We start from the raw sequence: 14,140 nt of genomic DNA on the forward strand, positions 1-14,140 counted from the left end.
TGCACAGTACATTAACGTTGAATTTTCTAAAGAGAATTTTTTTTTTATCTTCAATTGTTTACATTGCTGAAACCTTTGAACTTCTCAAAAGTATTGCTAATTGCTAACAACAGGAGTTTTAAACATGTTATGTATGTTCGAGATATGCGATACGCGCATTAGGTTTACAACAAAGGTTTTCATAGAGATGCCCTGAGACAATGACACAGGTATATGTCAAGAAAAGCCACCTGTTAGAGGAGATATACTTATATCTGCTAAACAATTGACAATTTTACTTCTCAGAATTAAAATGGATTTCCAATAATTGCTGATTTTTCGACACATGCATAACTGAATTTCAACTATACAACATTTGACAAACTCGATCAGCTTACAAACGAGTGTTGCCATTTTGAACTTACTTAGTAACAATCTATAAACTTAAGTCTGCCTAATAGCAGTCTTAAGATTTAAGAAAATATTTCAGACTTAACCCGAAGTCATTTTTTTGTGATCCACTTTAAGAACAATCTTAAAATTTAAGTGCAGATTTAAGACAGTTTCATGATCCCGGAGCCAGGGGTCTTTTTGCATTTATTGCAGTATAAAAAGTTAATCTACTGGCCTGTTTGTCATAAAGAATGTAAAGAACTGGCATTTAAAAATAAAAAATTTTGAAAAATAAAGACATAATTATTCTGTGCATGAATTTACATACATGAGGATACTCTGCAAATAAGTTTTTCAAAAACAAATGGATGGAAAGAGTCCACATCCTTAATTACTGTATGTATGCAGATAAATATTTTTCATGACCTCTTACTCAAAGCCATTTGAGTGTTACCTTGATGTGCTTAAGCTGATCTTTAACCGAAGTTTGATTAACGAGCATGACGTTTTCAGTTTTTTCCAAATCTTTTGTAATCATCTGCAATTGCTCATCAACTGCTGCAACCGCAGTCTGCAGAATGTAATAAAAAGTGAGCAAGCTCTGTAGCAAAATGAAATGTAATAACAATATGAAATGTTATAACAACATGAAATGTAATAAAATCAAATTTTTACATTTCCGTTGAAATCAACGCAAAATGTAATAAACAAAATTATTACAATTTTTCATGATTACTCACAATCTATCAAAAATATATCATAATTGAATAAACTATTATATTGTTTCACTGAAACAACAATATTATAATATCGATACGATTTTAAATTAATAGCTTGACATAAAGGCATTCAGTGCCGATTGTCAAAATGACAATTTCTAACGAATATACATTGCCTACATAATTTTAATTGATAATCCCAATAGTTCTTTTAAAAATTTATTACATTTTGCGTTATTAAATTTTGCACTGAGATCAACACAAATTTGAATAACATATATAGGTACATGGACAATTTGTAAAAATGTTATAATGAACCACAGTTGTTAAAGCTAAAATGAATTCATAAAAGCATTTGGCCGCCAATATTAGTTTCAACTGCTTCTAAATTGCAAGGGGGTGGGAGTGTGGGTGAATATTTAATTAAGTAATTAAAGCAGTAAGTAGGTTGAACACTTTAGATCTTACTGAATTTTTTCTTTAACGATTGATCGGGACCAGTTTTGACTCATGTAATATACTGTACAATGTTTATTTACGCTGGTGGTTAAGTACGCGTTTTCTATGGCCAATCAATACGCGGATACGTGATTTATCACTCTAAATTGTTTCATATTTTACCATACCTGCGGGGGTATTTTACGCGGTTTTCAGATTACCGCAGAACTATTGTAAATTTCATCCACACGTAAAAACCACTTTAACAGTATAGTTCGTAATACCTGGATAAATAATTTGTCAATGCGTTAAAATTTAATCGAGTGGTTCATTGTCCTCCTTTCCAAAATTTCATTTTAAAATCAATCTAAACTTATATTCTTTTTGCCTGCCTATTAAGTGATCAAAACCTGTCTCTAATAATAATAAATCATATTTTTGAATAGATATTGTTATGGTCAATAAGATAGTAGCATTTCAGTTCAGTTAACACTTGAGGATGGGGGAGGGGGGTTGGGGAATTAAGATCATGGAAACAGCTTTAAACCAATTTGTGAAATTATTTTTGACACATCATTGCTATTCATTACCACTATAATGAATTTACCTGAAAAGAATTCCATTCATTGATTTTCATTTTTAACAATTCCTCTTTCCTAGCTGATTTTGCCATCACGGCATTGAGCCTTTGTGTGTATTGTTTGAGAGTTTGTCTTAAGGTTTCTGTATCATTGTTATCTAAAGAAGGAAGAAGCCGTTCTGAAAGTTCCACTACTTGCTCCATTTCATCCTGACACATGCTGGCCTCATTAAAGTAATCCTGTGAAATAAATAAAGTTTGTAAAATAAAATGTACTGCTTGACTAAATCTCATAAGGTATATTTGGGTAAATACGGACTTTTAACTTTTAACTTTTTCCAGGCCCCAGAATTGGTCTGGGATCATGATTTGAATAATTGAATTAGGAACCCACAATATCTAAGGATGCTTTCAAAGTAAATATAACAAATTGTAGTATTATAGTTCTTGATGAGATTTATAAACATTTCTCCCTAATAATTTCTTTGCTGCACTTTGAATCCATCCTGGGGGTTCCAATTTTGGCCTAGGGGTCATGGTTTTAACAATTTAGAATCCACGCTTTCTGAAGATGCTTCCACAGAAAAATATAACAAAATTCAGCATTGTATTCTTGAGAAGAGTTTTAATCCTTACATATTTCTGTTTACCTCCTTTTGCCCAGCATTGACCTTGTGGTCATGACTTAAACAATCTAAATCCTACACTTGCTGAGGATGCTTTCACAGTCATTTTCAACACTATATATTTCTCTGCTGAATTTTCATCCCACCTTGAATCCCAGCATTGTCATTCTTAGAAAGTAAAATTTTTGATTTTTTTTTTTCCTAAACATATCTATGTTTAATTTTGAATGCACTCCTAGGATCTTAGTATTGGGGTCAAGGTTTTAGCCTAGGGTCATGGTTTTAACAATTTGTAATATTCACTTTACATATAAAAAGCGTTGATGTAAATATTATTATGTTGAAGTGCTTTTTTAGAACCTTTTTTAAAGACACACACCCTTTTTACCACGTTTTCATTATCATCCCTCCTTTGGAAAAGTTTCGTCGTTTATTTCAAGAAGTTAGAATCCTCTTTCCATTAAGAATACTCTTTACATATTTGGTTAAATTTGCCTCAGTGGTTCTATAGAAGAAGTAAAAAAGGTAAACACTTTACAGACAGGAAATTGATGGACAACAGGTGATAAGAAAAGCTCACTTTAGTTCATAAATTATAGCTTTGTTCTATTATGATGCACAAGCATTAAAAGAGTTGCACAGACTGGGTATCATAGTAACTCTGGAATTTTCAAATCAAATTATCTTCATCCCTCTGGCAAAGTAATTAACCTCAGTATCTATAAATGAACTAAATCTTTCAAGAATCAAATCATTTGACCCCGATCAAGACCATGACCAATATGTGAGAATTCTTTGTACTGAATTGAACTGTTTATATCTTTTTATTACCGGTATACAAATTTGATTGAAAAATAAAAATTGACAGAATCTTAGAAGTCCCTAGTGTTCAACCACCTGATGTTCTTTAAGTGTACAGGAAATTGTTTCCAGATCCAATGTATCATATCCTGAGTCTGTGAGTATTTCAGCTCCATGCAGCCAGTCATTGATTTGTTTCATTGAATTCTCATACTGAACACGATTGTTTTCAGCTGTTGCAAGATATTGCTTCTTCTTCTCTATTGCATTCTGAAAATAAAGAAAAAAATGTATTCTAAAAACTATACTTAACATGTGAATAGACAAAAGATTTTTAACGTCTCATCATTATTGGGATAAGTACTGCTGAAAATCATTGTTACCACTATCATTTTTATAACATCCATATAATTGTAGGAAATAGTAAATGAATAAACAACTTGTACAGCTAAATAAGACCAATGCTGTTAATCCTCATCTGACATCATGTATTGTGGACAAAAATAACTCAAATTATATCATTTATTTTTGTCAGGAGAATTGTGTTCTATAGTTTCAATATAATCTAATGCCTGTTTAAAACACACAATTTCATTAGCTGAATAAAAATGTTTACTCTTGTATAAACACTTTAAGTAACATCATGATGGCTTAAGCAAAAAGTAAAATCAACTGCATGAGGTTTTATTTAAATGTACTTATTATTCAACTTATTCTTCAAAACGGGTTACTTTTCATTATGAATTCCAAATTTTATTTATTTTTGTTAATGAGTAAGGTGTAAGCAAAAATATGAGACACATGTACTAACATTGAATACTTGTCTACAAGATAAGATTAAAATAAAATGTTACAATGGATAAGTGATAAGAATTTTTGAGAAAGAGAGGATTTCAAACACAGAAATTAGTTAAACAATTCGGTAGCATGTTTTTCAATATGTATAGTTGCTCAAAAAGGAAAGTCTGCGTTGAAATTTAAGACAATATTAGATATATATTACTCAATTCATGATTTTTTTTTCTAAGCACATAAATACACAACATTTTACTATAGAACAAGCATTACCGTTACTGTTTTTTCTAAGCTATCTATCTGGTCCTGTTTTTCCTCCAAACATTCTGGAATTTCTGCTGTTAAGCGTTTGGTTTTGAAATGTGCTTTTTCTTTCAGTCTGTCAACATTTTGAAGTGCTTCCTTGGAGACCATCTGAGAAACAACAAGATTTTATTCTATAAAACCCAGTGATTGATTAGTTTCTTATGTTCTTGGATTTGCAAAAAGGCAAATGAAATGGATTGATTCTTGTACATAGTGGGTCTATACATGCCCGGACCGGATCTAGAGAGAGGGTCAGCCCCGCCCCATTTTTAAAGATTTGCTCTATATCTTCTACTGCAAAATTTGTCCCCAACCCCATTAGAATTTATTAAAAAGGATAATGTCACTTGCCGTCACGGAGCTTTGATAAGCGATAAAAGTATAGATTGCATGGGAAAACAAAGAGGCAAACGGTTAAAATGCTCGAAAATGCAAATAGTTTGTCAAAAAGTATTTGCACATTTGTGATTCGTTGAATGTAAGACGGTAATAACAACAGCAAACAGACAATTTTGATCGGATGCAAAAATGAATATTATTATTTTAAATTCACAAAATCTTTGTCGATAAAACTAATGGAATTTGCACATACATTGAACTTATGGATAGTTCTGGTCATCATAGTCGTATCCAAATCCAACGTGCCACATGTCCTTAATGTATCATCATTTTGTTGTAACCAATTCTTTGACTCATTAATTTCAGACTCCAACTCTTCATTAAGATTTTGTGTATATTTGCAAAGATTTAGCTTTTCTTCTGCAGTCTTTTTCAGGTAACAAGCTGTATCCTTTAAGTCTTGACATTTTGTTCTTAAGGGATTGGCATCTTCATTTGGATAATCAACTGCTAATTGTTGTACTTTATCATCAAGCTGAATAAACAGTGTATCTGCCTCCATGAATTTGTCTGTAATCATCTAGTAAACAAAAGCAATAAAAATGATTTGCAAAATTTGTTATAAAAATTAAATTTGAATAAATTTGCAGTATGGCTTTTATCCACACATCGCACATGTTTGTATTAGGGCTGTTTGAAAATTAATGATTGAAACATTTACTCTACAGGAAAAACAGATTATTTCATTAAAAATTAACTAAAATGTTTTTTAAAATAAATTTAACAAAGACGAAAATATCCGTCAATGACATCATTTATTCAGTTCTGAAAAGGAAACCTTTGAGTGCGAGGGCTGCTCGGAAATTTTTGAAACATTTACTTTTATTCCCTTAAAAAAACAGAGACTTAAATAACAGGTTATGGTTTATTGTTTAAACATATAACTGTGTTAAACTATCTTCACAATTAACTTGATAATAGCAGAAATTGAGAAAGAACACATACGAATCAAGATAAAGGGGGAATTTCGTGTTATTAACAAATGTCGCATTGTTATTCATCGCTGCATCCTTTATATAATGTATAAAAAAAAAATTAACTGGTCATTTTTATACATTATATAAATGATGCAGCGATAAATAACAACTCGAAATTTGTTAATAACACGAAATTCCACCTTTATCTTGATTCGTATGTGTTCGTTCTCAAATTTTGCCATTATATAGTTAATTGCGAAGATAGTTTAACATAGTTAAATGTTTATCATGAACATTGTTATACCCGCACTTTCTAAAGAAAGTTCGGGTATATTGTTGTTACCCTGTTCCGTCCGTCCGTCCGTCCGTCCGTCCGTCTGTCCGTCCGTCCGTCCGTCCGTCTGTCACGTTTTACTTTCTCAAACTGCTCTTACATCTTATAAACCAGCAAACTGAACTCTTGGAGTTTGATTTGGGGTATCATGTTGTTTTATAAAAAGGTTTCAAAAATTCTCTGTTAGTCCAGGGGGTCAAATAATTGGTAAAAAATGACGTTTTTTCACAAAAAACCTTCTTCCTCGAACTCCTCCTACATTTTCAACAGTAGACAAATCATCTTTTGGAATATATTTTAGGGTATCCTATAGATGCGCAATAAGGTTTCGGAATTTTCAATTTTGTCCTGGGGGTCATTTAATGGCTGAAAAATGACGTTTTTTTTACAAAAAAACTGGTTTCAAAAACGTCACTTTTTTTTGGCAGTAGCCAAATGATCTTCTAGAATATGATTGGGGGTGTCATATTGAGGCGTGATCAGGTTCCAGAATTTTTTTTTTTATTAAGGGGATCAGTGGGCAACAAAAAATGACGTTTTTTGGCCAAAAAAATATGGTTCCCAGAACTCCTCTTACAACTTTTGGAGTAGCTACGTCATCTCTTGGGATATAATTGGGGCTGTCCTATAGATGTGCAATAAGGTTTTAAAAATTTAAATTTCATCCAGGGAGTCAAATAGTAGCAGAAAATTGACGTTTATTACTAAAAAACAAAACATTGATCCAAGAGCTCCTCTTATGATTTAATGGATAGACAATCATATCTTGGGATATGATAGGGACTGTTATATAGATGTGCAGTAAGGTTTTAAAAATTTAAATTTCATCCAGGGAGTCAAAAAGTAGCAGAAAATTGACGTTTATCACTTAAAAAAAACATAGATCCTAGAAATCCTTTTATGATTTAATGGATAGACACATCATATCTTGGGATATGATAGGAACTGTTCCATAGATGTGCATTACGGTTTTGAAAAATTAAATTTAACCCTGAGGCCCATTACCTACCGGTACATACCTTTTGATGCCCTTTATGGATCAAGAATATATATGGTTTAGGGGTGGGGATCTCAACCGTTTTCGAGATATTCGTGCACTTCCTGTTCAAGGGGGGTCATGACCACCCCCAGGGCCCATGACCTACATACCGTTTGATGCCCCTTGACACAAGGAACAAGAATATATATGGTTTAAGGGTGGGGATCTCAACTGTTTTGAAGATATTAAGGGACTTGCTGTTTGAGGGGGTCAGGACCACCCACAGGGCCCATGACCTACATAACATTTGATGCCCCTTGACATCAGAAACATGAATATATATGGTTTAGGGGTCATGATTATAACAGTTTCTGAGATATATAGTAATTTCAAATTCCTGGGGGGTGGGGATGACCCCAGGGGTCAGATCTAATAAACCCTATATATTGCCAGTAACAGCCAATATATGATTATGAAAACCCTATATTATTATCTTTGTCCGTTTTCAAGTTACCATTTACAATAGAGTCTACGATTCTTCCTACGGTTCAATGTTAGACCCCACACCCTTTTGACACCCCCCTCCCGCGAAAAGTGGTTGTCTAACCCAAAATGAGAAAAATCAAACCAGGGTGCACAACTAGATATGCAGGCCTATCAAATCCTAGAGTTTTGTACAATTCTGTTCAGCCATCTCTTAGAAACAAGTTCAGAGCAGGAAAGAGAAAAAGAAGATGAAGAATAATAATACATGTATTAAGAACCGTACAAAAACAATAAGTCTTCAAATTTCATTCGGGAGACTTAATAATAAAGATTAAATAGAGATAGGATCATCAAACATCAATAATTTAAAGATAATTGACAATTTCTGATTCTAAGGGGGTCAGGATGACCCCTTAGGGTCATGACTTACATGCCATAATGATCTGATGCGCCTGCAAGGAATAATATCTTTGGATTAAGGTGGGGATGGTTTTTATGATATTTAATAATTTCAGGAAGAGCATTTGGGATCATGACCTACATACCATCTTAAATGCCTTGAACAAAGAAACAATAATATGATATGTACATGATATATGATCGATCAATTTAAGAACACAGATATAGATCAATCATCTGTTTTGTAATACTTCCTATGTATATATACATGTATATGTATTAGTTTTTGTTTTGTTCTATACTATTCATGTTCATGACTGTAGTATGGCTTAGTCTTATTTTAAATTACATTAAAAAATTGTCAAATATATGACTTGGAACCCCCCCTCCCAAACAAACTCAAATATAAACTCTTCTTCCCCCCCCCCCCCCCCTTGTTGAATGATCTATCAAAATCAAAATATAATTTGGGTGTCTAAAAACTTACATAAACTGGTAAAAAATGTTATTCTTAAAAAAATTATATTACACCTTGCATAATTGACAAATGATCTATTGAGATATGATCAGAGGTCATATTTCTACCTTGGGATCAATAAGTAGTATTCATTGACAAGTTAAAATTAATAACAATAAATAATTCAAATTATAAATGTTTATATCCACAGTCAACCCCGCCCCCCCCCCCCCAATCTAATCTGGTTAAAAAGATTCAGTCTTCTTAATACATTCTTACATGTGTACAGAAGCACATTTTAAATCATTTCTTGATTGCTTTTTCTCTTGTGATTAACATTTTGGATTAACAAAATGTTATATGCATCACTTCCATGTGTATTAATCGCCTATTTGGGGCAATTGTAAAGTTTCCTAAACAAAGCAGTGACATATCATTAGGCTAGGAATTACCCGGCACATGGATCAAACACTACTGTATAACATATGAATAAGATAAAATACATTATTATGGGGGTTGGGGGGTTAAAGACAACACCTGGGGGTCATTAATGTACTTTACACCATTTGATGCATCATGCATGCATAATGACATTAGAAGATATTTTGTATTTTCCTGTTTCGTGGGGTCAGAACAGTCCCATAAGGTCATGACCTACATTGTATTTGATGCATTATAATACATTAGGAAAGAAATACTCCTTCCTTCCTATTATAACTCATATAAAAATGATAAGTGTCTACACCTACGTACATGTAATACACAAATTTAATAAGAAATTGTTTATACAGGGTCAATATGGGGTCAACTCAATAGTGCATGATCATGCAGTCTGACAAATGAAAAAAAATAACTTTTGCAACTAAAATGACAGAAAGTTTACAAATGCGATAGGATAGGTAACGATGATAAGCTTATTTAAATATTAAAAGATGATGATACAGTATGCTGTCAAAGGGAGATCACATTTAGAAAGTGAAAGTAGAACTTATATATGCATGCTGGCATCTCATTATATTGCGCTACTGCTACTACATGTATTATGCTTACCTAAATTGGTCAACATCATAATGATAATCCAATTAAAACACAATAATGAATTCCTTTAGCTGATCTTAACTAGGGGCCTAATCCTTTTCTGCATACGGAAAACACAGACATGTATGTATGGGTGTTGCTAAAATGCGGAACGAAAAGCGGAACGGAATGGAAAATAGCATCACGTTTATCGCTTAAAAAGGGTATAGACTGGCCAGAAACGATTTACTTTGTATCTTTTATTTATATCTAATGAATGATTATCAACATGTTGTTATCTTATTAATATTCATATGAATGTCTATCAATTATAGCATTGTATTCATTCGGCTTTAGTTGAGTATGAAACGGAAAAATCAAATGTATACATTTTTATATTTCAAATATGATGATGTACATGTATATACTTACATCAAAATTGAATTGTCGGTGTTCTAGACGATCTTTTATCATACAGACGATACAGTATCATTGAGATGGAAGAAAAAAAAAACGTAGGACTGACGACATTAAAAATTAAAATACAGAAAACATTAAAATATACCCGGTAATTTGTGAAACTAGTAATTTGTGAAACTAGTATTTTTAGCAATGCAATTTTGTTTACGTTTGCATTACTAAGCAGTTGTTTATTCCAGCAGCTATAAACATATGATCCGAATAGAGAGCTCTAGATGTTGCCTAATTTGATTTTAAGATTACATATTGGGACTATAGTATGTCGATCCCAAAACATTCATGCAGCACATTTGGACGATTTATAATGGAAAATGTTGACATCTTTTCTCCATTTGGAAGTCACTCAGAAGACCTTGCACAATTTTTCAACACTATAATCCGGGTCTGTTGAAATGCAAAACCCCGTAGACTTCTTTGTTTTTAGCCGTGTATTTATAGCAGCTGATAAGCTAGAGAGGACGTTTTAAAGAAAGAATAATGAGAATGTGTAATGCTTCTAAAAGAGAATTGCTTAAACCCTGAGGTATATATAAATATACAGCAAAAAGTGAATCGAGGATATTTTGGGACAGAATATAGTGGTCAATGCATGTACTGTTAATTTTGAGGTAATAAATATTCTTGAATAAATAATCTAATATTGCTAATCTTTCAAAAAAAAATATAAAAAGGTACATAAAGTATATCGTTTTAGCATGATTAACAAATCTATGAGGTAAATAACATTAGATAAGATTTTCCGTTTTCCCTTCCGTTCCGCTTTCCGTTCCGTTTTCCGTTCCGCGTTTTAGCAACACCCATGTATGTATACACGTGAACCCATCTAATCGAAGAGCTGGGTAAAACTAGTACCCGCTAATGAGACATGCAGACCTGTGTTGTGTACGTAACTTCAGACAAAGATCATTCATTTGTAACATGCATGTATTTTTATGACCTATTCTTCAAATCCACTTGCACTATTTTATTAGTTAAATAACAGCTTTAAGGTGGTGCAGGACACCTGCATATTGTGATGTACATGTATACTTTCTACTGAGATAAACAATAAAGTATATCAAATATTGATTAAATATTTACCCCCCAAATAATGTTACCTAACATTGAAGCGCAATGGGTTTGAGCGTTTACATATCTGTAAGAGCATTGGGGTCCAAGGTGTATTTTTGGTACTTTTACAATTGATATAAATGAATTTTCATGGGGAGGGGGAGGGGGGGGGGTCTGGACCCCTCACTCCCACCCCTTCTCTAATTCTGTGCACACGATGATGTTCATGTAGGCACACAGAAGCAAATCTAAAACCGGCAACCGCCACGGGGAGGGGGCATAATTTAATTTTCAATTTTGTTTGTAATAATTATATAGACCATTATACTTTCTATGACATAAAATGTTAAGATTATTGATTAACTGAAAATTCAGTGCAAACAGTTCTACCCCATATTGCACATAAAGTGCTGCTCATGTCATGATGTGTATTATCACATGAAAATTATAAATTTTAATTGTATTACCGGAGCTTGCATATAGCCTTCATTTTTAATTAAACTGGTACAAAACGGTGTTATTTAGGGGCAAACACATGGTGCGGGTATTACTGTCTAATGACAGCATCTAGTTTATCCTTTACTATCGTGTATATATCCTATCATATCGTGCGTGTATACTGTTCTATCGTGCGTTAAATCCTATCCTATCTTGCGTAAATCCTATCGTTTATCCTGTAAAAAAATAACCTTGCGTGTACTGTTCCATGATCTATACCCGCTTCTATCTATGATAAAATGGTTACTAAGTGGTTCCATAATCCGTTAAATACTCTTTCTAACCAAAACACGTTTTTGAGTATTGTTTAAGATTTTGGCAATCCTTTATTTATCTGAATGTAGGGGGGTTCTAAAATTTTATCGATATCTTATCATATCGTTTCAAAAAATCGAACGGAAAATCTAGACCTACTCGTTTCTCGTAACGAGAGCGTATCTAGTTTATATAACTTCTTGTACACATACTTTCTAGAATTTGTTAGATATATATTTAGTATAAATAACATGTAAACACTTCCTCATAAAAAAGGAGATATCGATAGTGAAATTGTGGTGTAGTCTTTTTAAAATGATAGATGAATTTGAAACTCCATAATATTAAAAAATATAATTTAAAAGCTTTTTTACCTTCAGTGTTTTCATCTTTTCGCCAGTTTCTTGTTGATCCACATTTTCTAAATTGCCTTTACACTCCGATAAAAGGGACTCGATGTGCTCAGATTGAGATTGATATTGCTGTTGAAGCACAAGCTCCTTATGAATCTTTTTTCTTTGATGGGTGACTTGGTCTTGCAGAATCTCATATTTAGTAGTTATGTCCACAATACGTCTAGCATCAATACTCTGACCACTGTTGTGAAGCCTCTCAGATTCTTGATTCAACTGTGTAACTGTTGGCTGGTATATAGATAAGCTCTCTCCAATGGCCTTTAAAAAATCAAGATATTATTGAAAGTTAATGCATTTATATTTCAAATCAAGGCCAATGAAAGAGGTGATAAGTGCAAAAAGGTAATGTTTATCTTTAATAAATATGCACACAAAAAGACAAATCATTTTCTGTTACTAAAACAGTGCAAAATGATATTGTTTAAGACCATCTGGTTTATCTCTGTATTCTCTCGTAGGTAACATTAATAGTTTTTTTTAGAGACTAATAGAATCATTCATTATTATGGATGTGGGATAGTAAAAAATATTAGATTAAAATAAAGTTGTGTAAATGTCCAAACATTGTGAATATAATGACCCAAAAGATAAAATTTCACAATCCAATTCTTATTTTTCTTGCACTCTGATCTGCCGTCACAAGTGAAAATGTCAATGCATTGAGATATTCAAACTCAAATTACTTCACAAAATTATGACCGATATATTTTGTATCTTTCACGTAAAGTGTTGCACGACAAACGAATTCATCGTTGTCAGATTGACCCGTTTATCATGCGTCCCTTCTTTATCATTATTTTCGTAATTAACTCAAATTTGGCACAGAATTACCCCTTAATTTTTGCAATTTACATTTGCCTTTCCATAAGGATTATTTATGATAAAATAGGTTGAAGTTCTTGAGATAGTTTTTAAAAATGCACCCCTTTTTTATTCGAGGATTTCTCCGTTTTGAATAAAAATTGGCCGTCCATTTCTGCAATTTATATTCACCTTTCCATAGGGATGCATTGTGTCAAATTTGGTTGAAATTGATCATGTGGTTTTAAAGAAGAAATGTGACAGTTTACAGACGGATGGACGGACCGACAAACAGATGGACGACGCACAAAAAGTGATCAGAAAAGCTCACTTGAGCTTTCAGCTCAGGTGAGCTTAAAACTGACCTCAAACTTCTCTAAAACTCTTTCTCCATCTGTAACATCAATTCCAGGTTGTTTTGACAGCTTTTTCAGTTCTGTTTCAATATTCTCTATCCAATTTGATGCGTCTCTGATCTTTTCTTCTGTTTCAGATCTTGCAGACACAACTGCTTCTATACACTGTAATCTCTCCTGAATAAGATTTGCACACCTATTTGAAGGAAAGAAAATATCATTAAATGTACAGTGACTTTTGTGTCACACTGTTAAAATGAGCACAAAGTCTTTAACTATATCATAGAAGGTGATAAATAAACAGTATAACAGTCATTATCAGAATTGCTACTCCATTACAATACCAAATATGTTTAAACAGTAAGTCTACCAGATTTTTTTTATAATTTGGTTTTCTATATGAACATCATTTATGAAGCTTTTCCTGAAAACAAATTGGATCTACAAATTTAGGTCAGATTCTTTGCATGTGAGTTCTCATACAGTCACAAGTAAAGCTAACAATGAAAACTTGCCAAACCAAGAGTGAACATTCAAAACTTACTCAAATACGACAACTATCACTAAACATCACTGAAGTTGGAGAACAACTAATTTAACTGTACACAAGGTTAGCTTTTTCAAGTCAGCCAGAGGAAAATTAATTTTGGGACAAAAGT

The 14,140-nt window shown here is 32.7% G+C and overlaps 1 protein-coding gene across 1 annotated transcript in view; it reads right to left on the bottom strand.

The window, feature by feature from the left end:
* LOC128175626 (muscle-specific protein 300 kDa-like) overlaps positions 1–14,140 on the bottom strand; it is a 173,893-nt gene that overhangs the window by 39,993 nt on the left and 119,760 nt on the right. Inside the window, exons 92-98 of the mRNA XM_052841400.1 lie at positions 13,491–13,677; positions 12,283–12,582; positions 5,230–5,556; positions 4,605–4,745; positions 3,633–3,806; positions 2,137–2,349; positions 827–943 (exon numbers count right to left, since the gene is read on the bottom strand). Coding sequence (XP_052697360.1) covers positions 827–943; positions 2,137–2,349; positions 3,633–3,806; positions 4,605–4,745; positions 5,230–5,556; positions 12,283–12,582; positions 13,491–13,677 — 1,459 coding nt within the window. The remainder of the gene's footprint in view (positions 1–826; positions 944–2,136; positions 2,350–3,632; positions 3,807–4,604; positions 4,746–5,229; positions 5,557–12,282; positions 12,583–13,490; positions 13,678–14,140) is intronic.

Source organism: Crassostrea angulata, chromosome 3, assembly GCF_025612915.1.
Source record: "Crassostrea angulata isolate pt1a10 chromosome 3, ASM2561291v2, whole genome shotgun sequence".
Lineage (NCBI taxonomy): Eukaryota > Metazoa > Mollusca > Bivalvia > Ostreida > Ostreidae > Magallana > Magallana angulata.